The sequence below is a fragment of the Loxodonta africana genome, chromosome 7 (genome assembly GCF_030014295.1).
Source record: "Loxodonta africana isolate mLoxAfr1 chromosome 7, mLoxAfr1.hap2, whole genome shotgun sequence".
NCBI classification, from domain to species: domain Eukaryota; kingdom Metazoa; phylum Chordata; class Mammalia; order Proboscidea; family Elephantidae; genus Loxodonta; species Loxodonta africana.
In genome coordinates this window covers 85779047-85801588 of record NC_087348.1, presented here as the reverse complement: position 1 = coordinate 85801588, position 22542 = coordinate 85779047, and the positions used below count along the sequence as shown (strand labels likewise).

The 22542-nt window shown below is 39.4% G+C and overlaps 1 protein-coding gene across 1 annotated transcript; it reads left to right on the top strand.

Annotated features, from left to right (window-relative positions):
- The first annotated feature begins 5530 nt into the window (after nt 1-5530).
- Nucleotides 5531-7715, top strand: LOC100653630 (olfactory receptor 51H1-like). Its single transcript, XM_003423745.3, has one exon. The coding sequence runs from the start codon at nt 5531-5533 to the stop codon at nt 6482-6484; it is 954 nt and encodes a 317-aa protein (XP_003423793.2). The 3' UTR covers nt 6485-7715.
- The last annotated feature ends 14827 nt before the right edge of the window (nt 7716-22542 follow it).

Genomic DNA, 22542 nt, shown 5'->3' with positions numbered 1-22542 from the left:
TGTCCTCGTTCTACCCTCAAACCTCTGCATCTGCTTTAAAGAGAAAAGGGACTGGAGGTAGGGGACAGAAAAGTTGGTCTTTAAATTACCCTGTGGGCAAAGAACCTGATAACCATGAAGTGCCACGACTCACAATTGCTCTTTCCCTATTTAAAGCAATTGAGAGAATCGTCTTTGTCTTTAGACAAACTTCGTTTTGGATTCTGGCTTCATCACTTAGTTTCACGACCTTGGGAAAATTATTTAACCTCTCTGAGGCTTGATTTCCTCATCAGAAAATATCCCACAGGGCTAGAGGATTAAGGAAGGTAATACGTGTAAAGTATATGTACATAAGATGAATGTTATTTTTTGACTCTTACTATTATTTAGTAAGAAAATATCAGAAAGCATGGTAAATAGGGGAGAAAAATGGGGCAGGCCAGGGCAGCTTTAATCTAGTACAGGGATCTAGGAATCTGTAGGAACCACAGAGAAAGGAAGCATCCAAGTTACCAAGTGCCTGAGAAGGCAGTTCTCTTGCCTTACTTCAGCTGGGACTGTGGATGCGTGGCTGTCGCTTAACCCTGCGGTGCACAGAAGGTTTTGTCTGTCCTCCCACGTAGGACACTATGCAGAACGGCAGGTGGTGACAACATAGTTCCCATATGGGCCACAAGCCACATTTATTGTGAGAATTTCACATAGAATGTTGGCTTAGCTGCTATTTTGCAGTATGAACCCAGCTGTATGTAGAGCAGAAGCCCTTCCCTTTGGGCTCAGACCTGTCAGATAATGCCTTTCTTGCCTGACGTTGGAGATTCGGTCCGTAATCTAGCACATGGCCTTGAGAATCAGACAGTCTTGAGCTGAGACCAGTTTGATCCAATTACCAATGTTTGACTTGGGGCAAGTTATTCAGCCCGAGGCTCCGTTCCAAACTGACAGGTAACATCCTTAGCTCAGTGTGTGGCACATGGTCAATAAGTGCTAGCAACTACTCTTTATATTTTCTTTTGGTGAAAATATACACAGCAAGGGATACACCATTTCAACAAATTCTACATGTACAATTCAGTGACATTGTTTACATTCTGCAAGTTGTGTAACTGTTCTCAATATCCTTTTCCAAATTATTCTACCACCGTTAACGTAAACTCGTCATCACTTAAGCTTCTCATCTAACCGTTCGAGGTGCTGTTGTGAATTTGATCCCACATAGACAAATCTTTTCAACTATTCTTATTATCATCATTAATAATCATTATCACAAACTAATTGGTATAACTGTGCACACTCAGGGTGGAATAAATAAGTATATTTAGCTTTCATTGCTGTACACCCATTGCCTAACACAGTACACAGCAGAAACTCAGTTTAGCGAGTAAAACCGTGCTGGTAAAACACATCAGCTGTTTATTCCTTCACCAAACATTTATTTAGTTCCATTCTGTGTGAGATCCTGTGCTAGGTTCTGGGGGCACGATGGTACTAAAGATAAACATTCTCTAGCTCTATGAAGCAGGTATCGTCTCCCCACCCCTGTGCCCTGCTTGCCAGCCAAGTAGTCTCCCCGGCTTCCTTTTGTGAGTGTATCATCATACTCAGTGCTTTCTTCCAAAATATTGTTAGTGTGCATTACTATCTCCTCGCCAGTTCTGAGCTAGCAATCCAATTTCTGGCTCACGATGAGGGCCACCTACTGTGGTCCCACAGGCTGAGAACCACAATTCCAGGGCCTTATTCACACAGATTAAAATGTGGATGGTGCCCTCTACAGTCTTACAGAGTGGTGGTCCTGACGTTGATAGTTGCTCATATTATGTATAATAAGTACGTAATTAGACTGTGGTGGACTCATCCCTGCTGGAGACATGTACGTATTAAACTCAGCCTAGGGAGATTGTATGGAGGGTTGGGATGGATGAAATGACTCCCTCTATGAACCTTTCCTCTACCAGTTCTATCCTTACAATTCACCAAAGAGATTCCTCCAAAGAACAGAGGCAGAGGAGGGAATAATGGAATTTGGGTATAGTTCAGGGGCTTATCTTTCTGAACTAATATTATAAAGAAGATTGTGCTGAAAGAGTCTTAGACTTTCATTAATATCGGGAAAGGAACTACGTGAGAAAATACTATGTCTTAGGCGCTTTGCTAGCCATCTAACTTCACAGCGTCAGGCTGATTCATGAACGCAGATATTGCAGACAGGACCGCTGAGGCTCTGTGAAGTTACTTAGCTTTTACAAAATTGCAGTTAGAAAATGGCCAAGCCAGTGAAAAGCACAAAACTGCACAGTGACTATTCAGAATATTTAAAGAACTCCTACAAATCAATAGGAAAAATGTTCAAAAAAGAAAATATTCAAATAGCCAGTAAACATACACAAAGGTACTCATTTTATTAGTAATCAGGGAAAAAAGAAATGTGCATTAAATCCACAACGTGATACTGCTGAAAACAAAACAAACAAACTAACAAAAAGCAAATCCCTCAATGACTTTGAGTTAATTCCGACTATAGGACAGGGTGGAAGTGCTCCATAGGGTTTCGAAGGTGTGGCTGCTGGATTTGCTGACCTTTTGGTTATCAGCCAAGTTGTTAACCACAGTGTCACTAAAACTAGGGCTCCCAATATTGCTATAGGCCCCCTGAGTGGCTATAACTGGAAAGATCAACAAAATCAAATATCGATGGGGATCTAGAACAATGAAACTCCCCTACTCTGCTGGGGTGAGTGTAAATCGGTACAACTACTTTGGAAAGCTGTTTGGAAGAATTTACTAAATCTGAGTATATTCACAGCCTTTGATACAAAAGGAAACCCTGGTGGTAGAGTGGTTGAGGGCTACAGCTGCTAACCAAAAGGTCAGCAGTTTGAATCCACTAGGGGCTCCTGTGGAGCTTTTGTGGTTTTCATGGGCATGCTGTGAGTGCAAATACAAATTAGGAGAAAGAAAGAATAAAAAGGGAAAAAGTAAATTTTCCCTATTGAAAAAAAGGGAAGAGCACCCCGCCCCCATCCTCTCTTTAGAGCATTTCCTTTGAAAGACTTGTAGTTGTAAATTCCTTCTCTGCCTCTTTGAAATGTATGTAAATCTTTTGAAAGGCAAAATAAGCCTCTTGCCAATTTTACAACCCAGGAATGTTTCCTCAAGGGCATGGAAGTCATCTTTGTGAAATGTAATCAATCAAGGAAGACAGCATCCCTATCTCCCAGTTTCCTTGGAGGACAGGAGTCTAACTTCAGCTGACACTTGCCTCCAAGTGGCAAACCTGCCTCTGGCCATAAAGGTATGAGAAATTAATTAATTTTCTTTGGATAAAGGAAATTAGCAAACTCAGGTGGCTATCTCAATTACCAGGTGATTTTAGGAAGGCAGATGAGGCTGAAGTCTTCTTACTTAACGAATAATTATGATTTACCTTGAGGACATGCATGTTATGGGTTGCATCTGCCTGGCTATATAAAAGGATAAAATTCCTTTCTGTCTTAGCAATCGCTTTAGTAAATTACTTGTGCTGTGCATCACGGTCTGGTTCAATGCTTGTTTAGTGATAAGATTGCTTTCCTTATCTTACTTTTGTAGAGAACTTGTCTGGGTCAACAGGAGATTTTGTTTTTAATTATGGTTCTCCAACAATATGCTTTTTTTTTTTTTTTTAACAATATGCAGGGAGGCGAAGATTGGAATGAAACTATGTGCATTTTTCTAGCTGAGACTGAACAAGGCAAGCCTCTGCCTTCTTGTTTCAGCTCTCATACTGAAAAAAAGTGTCCTTTTCACAGTTCATTTAGTGCCATGTTTTTCACATTTTGTAGGTAATTTCACTGTTGAAAATGGCCCGCGAACATTGTGCCGAAGTGCTATCTAATGTTCCTAAGACCAACGACACTACAGAGAAGATCTTACAGAAGAAATTCGTGTTAGATGAGCTTCATTCAGGCGTGATTTATAGTGCTGTTGGCTATGAGTTCGACATTAATAAATTAACAATATATAGTAAATAATCTGTCTTTAAACAGAAACACACATAAAACAAGGTTATGTATTGATTGGTTGGTGAAAATGTTGTGACCAGAGGCTCACAGAAACTTAACCCTATAATTCCCTTAGAGAAATGGTTCCTGAACCAAAAACCAAACCCATGGCCTTTGAGTCAATTTTGACTCACAGTGACCCTATAGGACAGAGTAGAACTGCCCCATAGGGTTTTCCAAGGCTGTAATTTTTATGAAAGCAGACTGTACCATCTTTCTCCTGAGGAGTGGCTGGTAGGTTGGTAGGTTCAAACCACCAACCTTTCAGTTAGAAGTTGAGCACTTAACTACTGTGCCACCAGGGCTCCTTAGAAAATAGTTCACTAGTCACTAACTCAGTGTTTGTGGAGACTTCATAGACTGTAACTACTGCAAATGGTGAGAATCAACTGTATATACCTGACAGAAATGCATATATTTGCTCACAAAAGACGTGTACTAGAATGTTTATGGCAGCACCTACTATTCATACTAGCTCCAAACTGGAACCTATTCAAATGTCTACCAACAGTAGCATGGATAAATTTATTGAGGTATAGTCACACAATGGAAAACTATACACCAATGAGAGTAAATGAACTACACCTACATGCAGCAATAAGGATGAATCTCAGAGACATACGGTTGAGCAAAGGAAGCCAGACACATAATGTTCATACTGTATGACTCTAATTATACAAATTTCAAAAATAAGCAAAATGAATTTGTGACTCTGGGAGTCAGGATAGTGGTTATCTCCAATGGAAGAAGTGACTGGAAGGGGCCACAAGGGAGTATCTGGGGTGCTGACACCAATATTTTATTTCTTGATTTGGATGCTTGTTACACGAAGCTGCTCACTTAGGAAAGTAAATAAGATAAAGCTTTCCAGTTTAGAAAGAAATAAGTAAAAGGATCTCCAATCACAGATGATGTGACATTTTATGCAGAAAATCATAAGGAATCCACTAAAAGCTATTAAATTTCAACAGAAATTTACTCTCTTTTCCTCACTGTTTACTCTGAGAAGACCCTCTGGGGGAGGTAGGTTTTTAGCTATAGCTCTATAGGGTTGCTAAGAGTTGGAATCGAGTCAACGACAGTGGGTTTGGTTTTGGTTTTGTTATGTGGAAAAAGGAGGTTGCTTAGACCAAAGAGAATATAGTTACTTAGTAAAGATCTGAGTGACTAATGAAATAACCATAAGCAGTTAGATCAACTCAGAAAAATTACTCAATACCTCTTTACTCAAAGAGAAGATTAGCCAGAAAATGGAAGGAAATAGAGATTCTAAGAAGAATTAGGTTTCTTTCATGGGTTAAAAAGGCATGGGGCAGATCTTCCTTCAGAGCCTACACATAAAAAACCGAAACAAAACAACAAAACCTTTCAGTTAGCAGCCAAGCACTTTAACAACTGTGCTATGAGGGCCCCTTGGGGTACACTTAGTAGGAACTTTATAAATGATGATCAAATGAATGAATGTCTCTTAACCCTAGGGTGGATAATTTCCTCCTGGAAATGCTATGTTCTTCTGCAACGCCAGCACTTTTGCACACCCTACCTTCCTCCTCACTGGCTTTCCAGGCCTGAAGGCCTTTCACCATTGGGTATCTATCCCCATCAACTTGATCTGTGTGGTTTCCATCCTGGGCAACAGTATCATCCTCTTCCTGATCCACACAGACCCAGCCTTACACAAACCCATGTACATCTTTCTGTTCATGTTGGCAGCATCTGATCTGGGTCTCTGTGCCTCTACCTTCCCCACCATGGTGCGGCTCTTCTGGCTAGGTGCTTGTGAATTACCCTTTGACTTCTGTGTAGCACAAATGTTCTTCATTCATGCCTTCACCTTTGTGGAATCTGGTGTGCTGCTCGCCATGGCCTTCGATCTCATCATTGCTATCTGGAACCCTCTGCACTATGCCACAATCCTTACCCACTCAGCCATGGTCAAAGTGGGGACTGCCATTCTAGTGAGGGCTGTTCTGCTCAATCTTCCAGGACCCATCCTCCTGCGGCGTCTGCTCTTTCCCCAGATCAGCATACTCTCGCACTGCTACTGCCTGCACTGTGACCTCATAGGGCTGGCCTGCTCAAACACCGGGGTCAACAGCCTGGTTGGCCTGGTCTCCATCCTCCTCTCACTGGGCCTTGACTCCTCCCTTATCATGCTCTCATATGCACTGATCCTACAGACAGTGCTGGGCATTGCATCACCTGGGGAACGGCTCAAGGCACTCAACACGTGTGTCTCACACCTCTGCATTGTTCTCATCTTTTATTTGCCCAAACTGGGTCTGTCTGTATTGCACCGGGTAGAGAAGCACAGCTATCCTGCTCTAGCAGTGCTCATGGCCAACCTGCACTTTGTGGTCCTGCCTTTCATGAACGCCATTGTCTACTGCATCAAGTCTAAGCAGATCTGCCAGGGCCTCTTAAAGCGTTTCCAACAGAAGAGAGTTGATGTCTCCTAAAATAGCAAAAGGACCAAGGGCACCTTGGAATTCATAGGGGAGTGAGAGTAATGGTGAAGAGTTAATTTCTGAGATTTCTGAATGATCTTACCTTTACTGTTGAGCTCTTTGTGGGGCATTATCAGTCTCTACAGTTTTTAGAGACTGAGACTCCAAACCTCCAAAAAATTATAATTTTAGGAGACTGAGAATTTGAAATACCACCTTGATAATCCTCTCATTGCTCTGTCTGACTAGAGCCCAACTATTTTAGTTTCACATATGCTGTGACATCTCCTTACCTAGGGGACTTAACCACACTAACAGAGGATGTGTGTGTATATCTCTTCTTTCCCTAGTTGATTTTTTGTTTGTTTGTTTTCCCATTTGATTTTTAAGCCTAAAGAAAAGAAGAAGTGATAAACTATATTTACCTTTGTACTGGCCTCTCCTCCCAAATTATTATTAATCAGCTCATCTACTAAGAAGTAGAAAAGTGGGAGGGGGAGAGGGAAGGAGAGATACATACAACAACACTGCACATGTTGAATTTATCAAGCACTTATTTGCAGCTAAGTTTTCTTTGTGTGTGTCCCTGCTGTGAACTAAAGTTTGGTCCTGCCAAGGCCAGGAAAGCTGCTCCCTATAACTGTTATATAGCACTGGTTTCTTAAGGACCAATTGTAAGGGTGGAATAGCTGCTCATCTCTGAGTGGGAGAAGCAGCCAATCGACTAGGATGCAAACTCCATGAGGGTAGGAATTCAGGGGCTGTTTTGTTCAATGATGTGTCCCAACTTCCAAAAACTGTGCCTACAATATAGTAAGTGTCCAATGCGTATTGTCGAACAATTGAGTAGGGAGGATGAAGGGACAGAAGTTTCTTGTCAGCTGATACCTCAGAAAGAAAGAGGATTGGGAGATATGAATGTCTGGATATGAGGGTAACAAGCAATTGATTGGCAAGAGCAGGATGAAGTAAAGATGGATGTCAGAGACCTTGGGACAAAGTATGATTCTCCCTGTGCCACATGGTCAAGAAGATGGTTTCTAATGGCAGAGCTCAGAGGGAAGATAAGTTTATTGTGGAGCATTTTCTAAAGTTGCCTCCCAACTTTCAGGAGGAGACTTATCTAGAAACTGAAGGATGTCTCACCCCATCACTGGCTTTGCCTTTGGTCTGCTAAATCCTAAAATGTTCATAAATTTTTTAATGCATTGGAATAGGAATATTCCTGGTGGAAAATTACTACTCAAATGTAATAGAACAGGCCATGCAAAAGCTCTTAAAAAGTGCTTTCCCTATACCTCTGCACATCCAGACAATTGGGAATTCAACAACTGTGGTCATTTTTGTATGTCATTTCCATGAACTGCGACAAGAGAGGATGAGGAACTTGGAGGCAAGAAGGCAGGGTGGGCATGCAATTTTAATTGGAAAGGTTGTTTTCCCTACCAGATTGTATTTACACAAGCACTGAAGCATGGGATTCAAGGAACTCAGAACCCTGTGCCTGTCAGTAAATAGGAGGCTATTGGCTACCACGAGCATCTGAAGATGGCCAGGTCCTGTCCATAGAGTCCAAGAGGCAGGGCTAATAAGTCCTGTGGTCAGAAATACCCTTTTGGAACATCATGTCTAGTGGCTGCCAACCAATAGTTTCAGTAAATCCAAAAACTGTTTGATGAGACATTTTGGAAAATGAGGGACTTTCAAAAGATGGTTTTGCTGTCCAAGAAGGTCTCTCATCAGGGTCAGAAAGCTTGGGCTGAACAAGTACCATGTCATCCAGTCCCTTCTGTCTACTCTACCCACCACCCCAATAAAAAGAAGATTCTGATCAAGGAACCAGTATATCTCTGAGGCTCTCATCACCCTTGATCAGAAACACCAGGATGAGGTTATAGTATTTGGAACCACAAGCAGCCTTGGGAAGTAAAAAATAAACAAGCAAACAAAAACCAAACAAACATTGTATATAGAGTCCTAGAGCTGGAAAAATTCCTATTCTGAGAATTAACAGGATAAAGCCTGGATATTAGATACATATTTGAAGACTTCAGGGATCCTTTTGCTTCATTATTATTGCCTTTTCTCAGCAGTTCTGAGCTTGAAGCCTTCTCCCTGCATGATACCATCACCATAGCCTTGTCATTCTTACTGTTGGCCATTCCTTGGCTGCACTGAAGTCATGCGCTAGAAGGGATCTAGGGATGTATGTCTCTACAACTTTACCATCAGTCAGCAGACATCTCAGCATGTCCCATTATGCCTTCCTATGCTTCACAGGCCAGATAACTACTGAAGTAGCTTAGCCTGCCACAAGTAAGGGTCCTGAGATGGCCTCTAAAAAGCTTTGCTACTAGTTTACCCAGTTAAGGATTATCAAGGAGTGATATACAATGGCTTTTAGAACTTGACATCAGTAGTCCAAAAAAAAAAAAAAAAGTGTGTGTACATCAATCCAAAACCTCTACTCTTAATCATTATACTAATCAGCCTGTCCCCTACCCATGCAGAACACCTGAGTAAAATCTCAGCTCCAACTCATACCAGCTGTGTGACCTTAAGCTGTTACTTCACCTTTCTGAACCTCCCTTTCCTCATCAGTATAAAGGGAGGATAATACCTACCTCATAAAGATGTCGTGAGGATTCAATTAGTCAATGTACATAAAGTACTTAATCCAGCAGCAGAGTACCAGTTTTATGTTTGTGTGGTTATTTTATTAATGCCTGTTCGCCTTATGTATTTCAGGCTCAATGATGGTGGGAACCACATCTGTATTTCCTGACTTGTCTAACCCTACCATTTAGCACAAGGCCCAGAATATTATAGGCCTTTTATGCATTAAATGAATGAGTGAATAAATGAAAGACCAAAATCTTGGCAAATGGGAAATGCTATTGAACTCAATAGAGTCCCATTTGTTATCATTAATATTGTTATCACTGTCATACAATTTGTATCAGGTAATGGCAAGTGCTGTTCGGCTTGTTGCGAATGCAGAATTTTTATTCAAGGTCACCTTGCTCCATAAAACCTTTGGCTTTATTAATTTATAACTTAGCCTCTCAAGAACACTAGTTCCCAAAGGGGTGATTTAAGTCTGGTCTAAAGAGATCTACGATACATAATGCAGCTACCACGACTTGTTCTGGGTTAACTGGAGAGCATACTCTAAATCTATGATACTCTAGAACTAGGCGGGGTTCTTGGTGACTGGGAATCGGTGACTGACTTACCTCATACATTTTTAGATGAGTAAAAAATTTGTGCACGCCTTATGCTAAGCTTGGCTACTAGAAATCAAGGGATTGGTGGGGGGTGGTTGCAGACAAAAGGAGAAGGCTTATGGAAACCAGGATATATATCACAAGTCCTTCAAAGCCAAGTCTCTCCAAGCTGATTAATCTACATCGTGCATGGACTGGTCATGGGGCAAGTGGTTTCCTAATTGTCCTCTATAAGGCAGAGAGCTGTTTTTGTCCTTTACAAAGAAGGAAAAGAAAGCCTATAGAAGATGATCTAATGAAAAATTGCTGTGAATTCACTCAGAGTGATGTGAAGTTATGATTAATGCAAATTTATTTTTGGTGTAATGCTTTGTGAATATAAGCTCATGCCATCCAACTAACTTAACTAACTTAAAGCATGATGCAAAATGCAGAAGTCCATGGTAGCTTTGAGCGAGACTCTAATTTTCTGCAGCCAGAGAACAGGTTACTTAAAATCAGGCCCAAGATAAAATTGTAAGGGTTGCAGAAATATAAAGAAGGTCCAACTCTTTGCTTTATACAAGCAGTTAACTCAAATATAAAGCCACAAATAGTTTAAATGTAAAAAGATGAAAAAAATACACTGTGCAAAGTTTAAGCAGAATAAAACTAGTGTAGCTATAACAACACCAAAGTTAACTTAAAAATTAGAGTATTACCAGAGATAAAAAGGATTATTTAATAATACTAAACATGTCAAATTGTATCTATCTTTTTTTATCTATATGTGTACATTAATTCTAAGTGTGTATGCACCTAGTAATAGAGCTTGCAAATATACAAAGAAAAAATTGACAGAACTAGAAGTAAAAATAGGCAAATTAACAAGTACAGTTGGAGATTTCAACACCTCTCTCTCTGGCAGGAATTTATAGAAGTAGATAAAATATCTGTAAAAATATGCAAGAGTTGAAGAATATTACCAATCAATTTGACCTACTTGATATTCATGGAGTAGTACATCCGAAATTGCAGAAACACATTCATTTAAAGTGTATTTGGAATATTTATCCAGACTATATCAGGGTTATGAAACTAGTTTCAATACATTTTAAAGGATTAAAATAATACAGCAGAGGCGGGGCCAAGATGGCTGACTAGGTAGACGCTACCTCGGATCCATCTTGCAACAAAGACTCGGAAAAACAAGTGAATCGATCACATACATAACAATCTACGAACCCTGAACAACAAACACAGATTTAAAGAGTTGACCTGAATGACAGAGATGGAGAACGAACAAATACGGGGAAGCAGCGGCTGTTTTCGGGGCCTGGAGCCAGCGTCCCAGTCAGGTAACCTTGGCGCCGGGCTTAGGACTGGGCCCAGGAGAGCTGAACACAAAATCTTGTGACGGCGCAAACAAGGGGCGCAGCCCTACACTCGTGAACTGACGCCAGGAGGGGGCCCAGCTGGTCCAGGGGTGGCATGGCAACGCGGCTGGTGGGAGAAGTTGTCAGGAGGCAGTGACTGGTTTTGGAGCCGGGAGTGCAGCATCCCAGTGGGGGAACCTTGGCGCTGGGCTTTGGACTGGGCGCAGGGGAGCTGGACACGGCATCCGCTCACGGCACAAACACGGGGCGCAGCCCTACTCCCCTAAACTAACCCTGGGAGGGGGCCCAGCCGGTCCACGGGGGTGGCACGGTGACGTGGCTGGTGGGACTAGAAGTCCCCAGGAGGCAGTGACTGGTTTTGGAGCTGGGAGTGCAGCGTCCCAGCAGGGGAACCTTGACGCTGGGCTTTGGACTGGCAGTGGATGATCTGACCGCGGCTTTAGCGGGCCAGACCCTCGGGGGCAATCTCCACACAGCCAGCACACATAGGCGACAGATAAAATGGTCATCCCAAGCAAGATAAGCAGCTTTGGCTATATTCCGGGGTGCTACTCTCCTGTTTTTCCGAACCCCCCCTCCCCTTCCCAGGCGGCTTCATTAACATTGGAATTTCCTAAGCCAGAGGGAGAACGGCTCCGGCTCCGCTGCGGCTTTGCTTTTCCCTTTTTTGGGGGTCTTTTCCTAACCCATTCTTCCGGCCTGAGAGAAGCAACCACAAAAAACCCAGAGACCAAAAATCCTTCCCTAATTGGACTAAAAACACAGAACCACCTCCAGCCAAGCATATATGATCCAAATCTCTGGTTTTCATCCTTACAGGGAACAAGGTGGTGGTTATATTCCAAAGGCAGTTCTGATAGGGAGCTGACTGCATTTTTTTTTAGAGGATTTACTGGAAAAACAAGTTTCCCAGGTCTGATATCTCTGCTTATTCAACAGAGCCTTCACTGACCCACAACAGGGAACTGAGGGCTGAAGCTCCCCTCAGACCACCTAGCTTCTTGCCTTAGGGGTCTAAGGAGGGTGACACCTACCAATCAGTAGAGGTACTTGCATTGGGGGCCTAAGGTACAGCTGCAGTGCCCTCCCACCAAGGTGCTATAGGAATAGAGACACACCTACCTCACTGACACTTGGGGGAAGCCTGTCAGCATCCTGTCCCCCCTGGAGTGTGAACCCCAGCTGCTAATAGAATCTGGTGCACACAACTATCACCACTACTTCTCAAGGTGGATAGGTGTTAGGGTGCAGTACACACTTGATGACCCAAAATCAGATTCTACTCAAGAATAGTGAATAGACTCAGGCATATATATCTGGCAACAGCCCAAACCAGCTGGTAATAGGTCATAAGTAAGTCAAGGGCTACAACAAACAAGACAACCCAATCTAGTAGCCCATCCACGTATATTGAAAGAAAACAAAACAAGATAAGACTCAGTGAGCAAATATAGAATAAACCACTACTATATCTTTTTTTTTTGTATATCTTAGTGATGGCTCGGAGACAGCAGTCGATATCAAACCACATAAAGAAGCAGACCATGACAGCTTCTACAACCCCCCAAATAAAAGAATCAAAATCTTTCCCAAATGAAGATACAATCCTGGAATTATCAGATACAGAATATAAAAAACTAATTTACAGAATGTTTCAAGACATCAGGGATGACCTCAGAAATGAAACAAGGCAAACTGCAGAAAAAGCCAAGGAACACACTGATAAAACAGTTGAAGAACTCAAAAAGATTATTCAAGAACATAGGGGAAAAATTAATGAGTTGCAAGAATCCATACAGAGACAGCATTCAGAAATCCAAAAGATTAACAGTAAAATTACAGAATTAGACAACGCAATAGGAAGTCAGAGGGGCAGACTCGAGCAATTAGAATGCAGACTGGGAAATCTGGACTACCAGGGAATTAACACCAACATAGCTGAAAAAAAAATCAGATAAAAGAATTAAAAAAAATGAAGAAACCCTAAGAATCATGTGGGACTCTATCAAGAAGGATAACTTGCGGGTGATTGGAGTCCCAGAACAGGGAGGGAGGACAGAAAACACAGAAAAAATAGTTGAAGATCTGCTGACAGAAAACTTCCTTGACATCATGAAAGACGAAAGGATATCTATCCAAGATGCTCATGGAACCCCATTTAAGACTGATCCAAAAAGAAAGACATCAAGACATATTATCATCAAACTTGCCAAAACCAAAGATAAAGAGAAAATTTTAAAAGCAGCCAGGGAGAAAAGAAAGGTCTCCTACAAGGGAGAATCAATAAGAATAAGTTCAGACTACTCAGCAGAAACCATGCAGGCAAGAAGGGAATGGGATGACATATACAGAGCACTGAAGGAGAAAAACTGCCAGCCAAGGATCATATATCCAGCAAAACTCTCTCTGAAATATGAAGGCGAAATTAAGATATTTACAGATAAACACAAGCTTAGAGAATTTGCAAAAACCAAACCAAAGCTACAAGAAATACTAAAGGAAATTGTTTGGTCAGAAAACCAATAATATCAGATACCAGCACAACACAAGGTCACAAAAGAGAACATCCTGATATCAACTCAAATAGGGAAATCACAAAAACAAATTAAGACTAATTAAAAGAAAAATGCTCATAACACGGAGTCATTGAAGTTAATATGTAAAAGATCACAATAATCAAAAAGAGGGACTAAATACAGGTGGCATAGAACCGCCATATGGAGAGTGATACAAGATGATATAGGACAATACAAGTTAGGTTTTTACTTAGAAAAATAGGGGTAAATATTAAGGTAACCACAAAGAGGTATAACAACTCCATAACTCATAATAAAAGCCAAGAAAAACTTAACGACTCAACAAATATAAAGTCAAATACTATGAAAATGAGGATCTCACAATTTACAAAGAAAAATGTCTCAGCACAAAAAAGTAAGTGGAAAAATGAAATTGTCAACAACTCACACAAAAAGGCATCAAAATGACAACACTAAACACTTATTTATCTATAATTACGCTGAATGTAAATGGACTAAATGCACCAATAAAGAGACAGAGAGTCTCGGACTGGGTAAAGAAACACGATCCGTCTATATGCTGCCTACAAGAGACACACCTTAGACTTAGAAACACAAACAAACTAAAACTCAAAGGATGGAAAAAAATATATCAAGCAAACAATAAGCAAAAAAGAAGAGGAGTGGCAATATTAATTTCTGACAAAATAGACTTTAGACTTAAATCCACCACAAAGGATAAAGAAGGACACTACATAATGATAAAAGGGACAATTGATCAGGAAGATATAACCATATTAAATATTTATGCACCCAATGACAGGGCTGCAAGATACATAAATCAAATTTTAACAGATCTGAAAAGTGAGATAGACACCTCCACAATTATAGTAGAAGACTTCAACACACCACTTTTGGAGAAGGACAGGACATCCAGTAAGAAGCTCAATAGAGACACGGAAGACCTAATTACAACAATCAACCAACTTGACCTCATTGACTTATACAGAACTCTCCACTCAACTGCTGCAAAGTATACTTTTTTTTCTAGCGCACATGGAATATTCTCTAGAATAGACCACATATTAGGTCATAAAACAAACCTTTGCAGGGTCCAAAACATCGAAATATTCCAAAGCATCTTCTCAGACCACAAGGCAATAAAACTAGAAATCAATAACAGAAAAACTAGGGAAAAGAAATCAAATACTTGGAAACTGACCAATACCCTCCTGAAAAAAGACTGGGTTATAGAAGACATCAAGGAGGGAATAAGGAAATTCATAGAATGCAATGAGAATGAAAATACTTCCTATCAAAACCTCTGGGACACAGCAAAAGCAGTGCTCAGAGGCCAATTTATATCGATAAATACACACATACAAAAAGAAGAAAGAGCCAAAATCAGAGAACTGTCCCTACAACTTGAACAAATAGAAAGTGAGCAACAAAAGAATCCATCAGGCACCAGAAGAAAACAAATAATAAAAATTAGAGCTGAACTAAATGAATTAGAGAACAGAAAAACAATTGAAAGAATTAACAAAGCCAAAAGCTGGTTCTTTGAAAAAATTAACAAAATTGGTAAACCATTGGCTAGACTGACTAAAGAAATACAGGAAAGGAAACAACCCGAATAAGAAACGAGAAAGGCCACATCACAACAGACCCAACTGAAATTAAAAGAATCATATCAGATTATTATGAAAAATTGTACTCTAACAAATTTGCAAACCTAGAAGAAATGGATGAATTCCTGGAAAAACACTACCCACCTAAACTAACACATTCAGAAGTAGAACAACTAAATAGACACATAACAAAAAAAGAGATTTAAACGGTAATCAAAAAACTCCCAAGAAAAACAACAACAAAAAAACCCTGACCCGGACGGCTTCACTGCACAGTCCTACCAAACTTTCAGAGAAGAGTTAACACCAATACTACTACAGGTACTTCAAAGCATAGAAAATGACGGAATACTACCCAACTCATTCTATGAAGCCACCATCTCCCTGATACCAAAACCAGGTAAAGACATCACAAAAAAAGAAAATTACAGACCTATATCCCTCATGAACATAGATGCAAAAATCCTCAACAAAATTCTAGCCAATAGAATTCAACAACATATCAAAAAAATAATTCACCACAACCAAGTGGGATTTATACCAGGTATGCAGAAAAACCATTAATGTAATCCACCATATAAATAAAAGAAAAGACAAAAACCACATGATCTTATCAATTGATGCAGAAAAGGCATTTGACAAAGTCCAACACCCATTTATGATAAAAACTCTCACGAAAATAGGAATTGAAGGAAAATTCCTCAACATAATAAAGGGCATCTATGCAAAGCCAACAGCCAACATCACTCTAAATGGAGAGAACCTGAAAGCATTTCCCTTGAGAACGGGAACCAGACAAGGATGCCCTTTATCACCGCTCTTATTCAACATTGTGCTAGAAGTCCTAGCCAGAGCAATTAGGCTAGACAAAGAAATAAAGGGCATCCGGATTGGCAAAGAGGAAGTAAAATTATCTCTATTTGCAGATGACATGATCTTATACACAGAAAACCCAATGAATCCTCCAGAAAACTACTGAAACTAATAGAAGAGTTTGGCAGAGTCTCAGGTTATAAGATAAACATACAAAAATCACTTGGATTCCTCTACATCAACAAAAACAACATCAAAGAGGAAATAATCAAATCAATACCATTCACAGTAGCCCCCAAGAAGATAAAAAACTTAGGAATAAATCTTACCAAGGATGTAAAAGACCTATACAAAGAAAACTACAAAGCTCTACTACAAGAAATTCAAAAGGACATACTTAAGTGGAAAAACATACCTTGCTCATGGGTAGGAAGACTTAACATAGTAAAAATGTCTATTCTACCAAAAGCCATCTATACATACAATGCACTTCCGATCCAAATTCCAGTGTCATTTTTTAAGATGATAGAGAAACAAATCACTAACTTCATATGGAAGGGAATGAAGCCTCAGATAAGCAAAGCATTACTGAAAAAGAAGAAGAAAGTGGGAGGCCTCACTCTACCTGATTTTAGAACCTATTATACAGCCACAGTAGTCAAAACAGCCTGGTACCGGTACAACAACAGACACATAGACCAGTGGAACAGAATTGAGAACCCAGATATAAATCCATCCACATATGAGCAGCTGATATTTGACAAAGGCCCAGTGTCAGTTAATTGGGGAAAAGATAGTCTTTTTAACAAATGGTGCTGGCATAACTGGATATCCATTTGCAAAAAAATGAAACAGGACCCATACATACCTCACACCAAGCACAAAAACTAACTCCAAGTGGATCCTAAACATAAAGACTAAAACGATAAAGATCGTGGAAGAAAAAATAGGGACGACCTTAGGAGCCCTAATACAAGGCATAAACAGAATACAAAACATTACCAAAAATGACGAAGAGAAACCAGATAACTGGGAGCTCCTAAAAATCAAACACCTATGCTCATCTAAAGACTTCACCAAAAGAGTAAAAAGACCACCTACAGACTGGGAAAGAATTTTCAGCTATGACATCTCCGACCAGCACCTGATCTCTAAAATCTATATGATTCTGTTAAAAAATCAACCACGAAAAGACAAACAACCCAATCAAGAAGTGGGCAAAGGATATGAACACACACTTCACTAAAGAAGGTATTCAGACAGCTAACAGACACATGAGAAAATGCTCTCGATCATTAGCCATTAGAGAAATGCAAATTAAAACCACGATGAGATTCCATCTCACTCCAACAAGGCTGGCATTAATCCAAAAAACACAAAATAATAAATGTTGGAGAGGCTGTGGAGAGATTGGAACTCTTATACACTGCTGGTGGGAATGTAAAATGGTACAACCACTTTGGAAATCTATCTGGCGTTTTCTTAAACAGTTAGAAGTAGAACTACCATACCACACAGAAATCCCACTCCTCGGAATATACCCTAGAGAAATAAGAGCCTTCACACAAACAGATATATGCACACCCATGTTTATTGCAGCTCTGTTTACAATAGCAAAAAGCTGGAAGCAACCAAGGTGTCCATCAACGGATGAATGGTTAAATAAATTGTGGTATATTCACGCAATGGAATACTACGCATCGATAAAGAACAGTGACGAATCTGAAACATTTCATAACATGGCGGAACCTGGAAGGCATTATGCTGAGCGAAATGAGTCAGAGGCAAAAGGACAAATATTGTATAAGACCACTATTATAAGATTTTGAGAAATAGTATAAACTGAGAAGAACACATACTTTTGTGGTTACAAGGAGGGGAGGGAGGGAGGGTGGGAGAGAGTTTTTTACTGATTAGTTAGTAGGTAAGAACTACTTTAGGTGAAGGGAAGGACAATACTCAATACAAGGAAGGTCAGCTCAACTGGACTGGACCAAAAACAAAGAAGTTCCCGGGATAAACTGAATGCTTCAAAGGTCAGTGAAGCAAGGGCGGGGGGTTGGGGACTATGGCTTAAGGGGACTTCTAAGTCAATTGGCAAAATAATACTATTATGAAAACATTCTGCATTCTACTTTGAAATGTGGTGTCTGGGTCTTAAATGCTAACAAGCGGCCATCTAAGATGAATCAATTAGTGTCAACCCACCTGGATGAAAGGAGAATGAAGAACACCAAGGTCACACAACAACTATGAGCCCAAGAGACAGAAAGGACCACATGAACCAGAGACTTACATCATCCTGAGACCAGAAGAACTAGATGGTGTCCGGCCACAACTGATGACTGCCCTGACAGGAAGCACAACAGAGAACCCCTGAGGGAGCAGGAGATCAGTGGGATGCAAACCCCAAATTCTCATAAAAAGACCATACTTAATGGTCTGACTGAGACTAGTGGAATCCCAGTGGTCCCAAACCTTCTGTTGGCCCAGGACAGGAACCATTCCCGAAGACAACTCATCAGACATGGAAGGGACCGGACAGTGGGTAGGAGAGAGATGCTGATGAAGAGAGAGCTAATTATATCAGGTGGACACTTGAGACTGTGTTGGCATCTCCTGTCTGGAGGGGAGATGGGAGGGTAGAGAGGGTTAGAAACTGGCAAAATTGTTACGAAAGGAGAGACCGGAAGGGCTGACTCATTAGAGGGAGAGTAAGTGGGAGTATGGAGTAAGGTGTATATAAGCTTATACGTGACAGACTGACTTGATTTGTAAACGTTCACTTAAAGCTCCATAAAAATTATTAAAAAAAAAATAATACAGCATGTTTTCCAACAACAATGGATTCAAAATAAATAGTAATAAGATACATAGAAAATCTCCAAACAATTGAAAATTAATACATTTCTAAATAACTCATGAGTCACAAAGAATTCATAAAGTCAACTAGAAAGCAGTTCAAAATATTTTAGCACAGTATATCAAAATTTGTGGGATACAGACAAAGCAATGAGTAGAAGGAAATTTGTGTATTTAAGTTCTATTTTAATAACTTGTTTTTGTTGCTAAGAATATACACTAATTCAACAATTTCTACATGTACAATTAAGTGATACTGATTACATTTTTTGAGTTATGCAACCCTTCTTTTCCAAGCTGTTCCTCCCTCATTAACATAAACTCACTCCCCCTAAGGTTTCTGTCTACTCTTTTGAGTTGCTGTTATCAATTTAACCCCATACAGACAGTTCTTAAAAGAGCATAATACTCAAGGCAGACATTTTTTACTAGTTAAGCTAAACTATTTGTCGGTTTTAAAAGGAATTCAAGGGATATTTTTGGTTTATGATATAAAGGTTATCTCATAGTTTTAGGGGCTCATCTATCATCCATGGCTCTAGAAAGTCTGGATCCCATGAGAATTTGAAATTCTGTTCTACATTTTTCCCCTTTTGATCGGGACTCTTCTATAGACTCTTTGATCAAAAGGTTCAGTAATGGTAGCCAGATATGTATAAATTCTTATATTAGGAAAAAAAAAAGAAAAATTTAAAATAAACAATTTGAGTTTATACCTTAAGAAGCTAGAAACAGAAGGACACAGTATAAAGTAAATAGAAGAAAGGAAATTGAAAGATATGAACAAAATCAATGAAAGAACAAATAAAAAACAGACTAGAGAAAACTCAACAAAGCCAAAATTTGTACCTTTTAAAAATTAATTAAATTAAACCCCTCTACCCAGCATGACGGAACAGGACAAAGAGAGAGAAGATATGCAAATACCAATATCACAAATAAAAGAGATGATATAACTACAGATCCTACAGACTTGAAAGGATAAGAAGTAGGATATTTTGAACAACTTTATGCCTGTAATTTTGATAATTTAGAGGAAATGGTAAGATTGTTAGAAAACACAAAATCTGAATGGAACTATACCCATTAAGAGCTGACTCTGAAATAAAAAACACAAAGTAAATTTCAAGCTCAGATGTGTTTCCTGGGGAATTCTATCAAATTCTTAAGGAATAAATGAAACAAATTTTACATGAGCACTTTCAGAAAATGCAGTAGAAGGGAATACTTCCCCATATACTTTATGAGGCAAGCAAAATACTAATATACAAAATTGATAAGGAAATTGCAAGAAAAAAATCACGAGACCAATATCTTTCATGAAGATATACATATATGCTTATCAAAATATTAACAAAGTGAACCCAACAATATATAAATATGATAATATATAATGACTAAGTGGTATTGTGTTAATGAGGAACCTGTATGTAGACCAAGAGGCAATCATTCGAACATAACAAAGGGGTGCTGTGTAGTTTAAAGTCAGGAAAGGTGTGCATCAGGTTTGCACATATTTCACCATATTTATTCAATCTGTATGCTGAGCAAATAACCTGAGAAGCTGGTCTGTATGAAGAAGAATGGGGCATCAGGATTGGAGGAAGATGCATTAACAACCTGTGATATGCAGATGACACATAAATGAAGAGGACTTGAAACATTTACTGAGGAAGATCAAAGACTATATCCTTCTGTATGGTTTACACCTCAACATAAAGAAAACAGAAATCCTCACAAGTGGACCAATAAGCAACATCATGATAAGCAGAGAAAAGATTGAAGACATCAAGGATTTCATTTGTCAACGCTCATGGAAGCAGCTGTCAAGAAATCAAAAGCACATTGCATTGGGAAAATCTGCTGCCAAAGACCTCTTTAAAGTGTTAAAAAACAAAGATGTCACTTTAAGGACTAAGGTGCACCTGACCCAAGCCATGGTATTTTCAATCATCTCATATGCGTGTGAAAGCTGGACAATGAATAAGGAAGACCAAAGAAGAACAGATGCCTTTAATTATGGTGTTGGTGAAGAATATCGAATATATCATGGGCTGCCAGAACAATGAACAAATTTGTATTGGAAGAAATACAGCCAGAATGCTCCTTAGAAGCGAGGAAGGGGAGACTGTCTCATGTACTTTGGACATGTTATCAGGAAGGACCAGTTGCCAGAGAAGGACATCATGCCTGGTAAAGTAGAAGGTCAGCGAAAAAGAGGAAGACCCTCAAGGAGATGGACTTACACAGTGGCTGCAACAATGGGCTCAGGCATAATGATCGTGAGGATGGTATAGAACTGGGCAGTGTTTCATTCTGTTGTACATAGGCTCACTATGAATCAGAACTGACTCAACGACACCTAAAAGCAACAACAACAAGAAGTGGTATTTATACCAGGAATGCAAGGGAGTTTAACTTTTAAAATTTACCAAAAAACCAAAAACCAAACCAAGTGCCATTGAGTCGATTCCGACTCATAACGACCCTATAGGACAGAGTAGAGCTGCCCCATAGAGTTTCCAAGGAGAGCCTGGAGGATTCGAACTGCTGACGCTTTGGTTAGCAGCTGTAGCACTTAACCACTGCACCACCAGGGTTTCCATTTAAAAGTTAGGTCAATATAATTCATAGAATTAATGAATAAAGGAGAAAAATCATATGATTACCTAAGTATAGTTGGAAAAATTATTTGACTAAATTCAACAGCATTTTGGATAGAAACTTTCCATAACTAGAAATAGAAGGGTACATTGTCAACCTGATAAGTGACATCTATGAAAAACATACAGTTAAATAATACTTGATGATCAAAGACTGAATGCTTTCCTTGTAAGATGAGGTACAAATGCAAGGATGTCTGTCTCACTACTTCTCTTCAACATTGTGTTGGAGGTCCCAGCCAGTGGAATAAGACAAGAAAAAGAAACCAAAAATCATACCTCAAAATCTATTTTTATTTTTTAGGAATTAGTACATTGAATCTAAAATTTATATGGGAATGTAAAGAGCCTAGGATAGCCCTAACCATTGTGGAAAGTACAGTGTTGGCAGACTTACAATACTTCATTTTGAGACTTTCTATAAAACTATAATTATCAAGACAATGTACTATTGACATAAAATAAACAAATAGATTAATGAAACGAAACAGAATTCAGGAGTACATCCACACATAAAGAGTTGATGATTTTTGACAACGTTGTCAAAGCAATTTAATTCAGAAAAGAAAGGCTTTTAAACAAAACAATACTTGAACAACTGCACACCTATATGAGAAGGAACCTTGATCTCTGCTCATGCCATACAAAATTATCATTTGTGTTGGGTCATAGGCTTGAAATTATGAGCTGTATTTATGAAGTACTAATTATAAACAAAATCAATAATTTGGACTTAAAACTAAAAATTTCTTTTTATCAAACAATACTAGTAAGAAAATCAAAATGCAAGCTAAAAATCAGATAGAATATTTTCACTACATATATCTAGCAAATAAGTTGAATTCAGACTGTATAAACAGCTACTACAAGTCATTAAAAATCAGAAAACAATAAAAATGAGCAGAAGAATTGAACAAATGTTTCATAGAAGAGGCTATATGCACAGTCAGTAAACATATGAGAAGTTGCTCAATGTCATTAA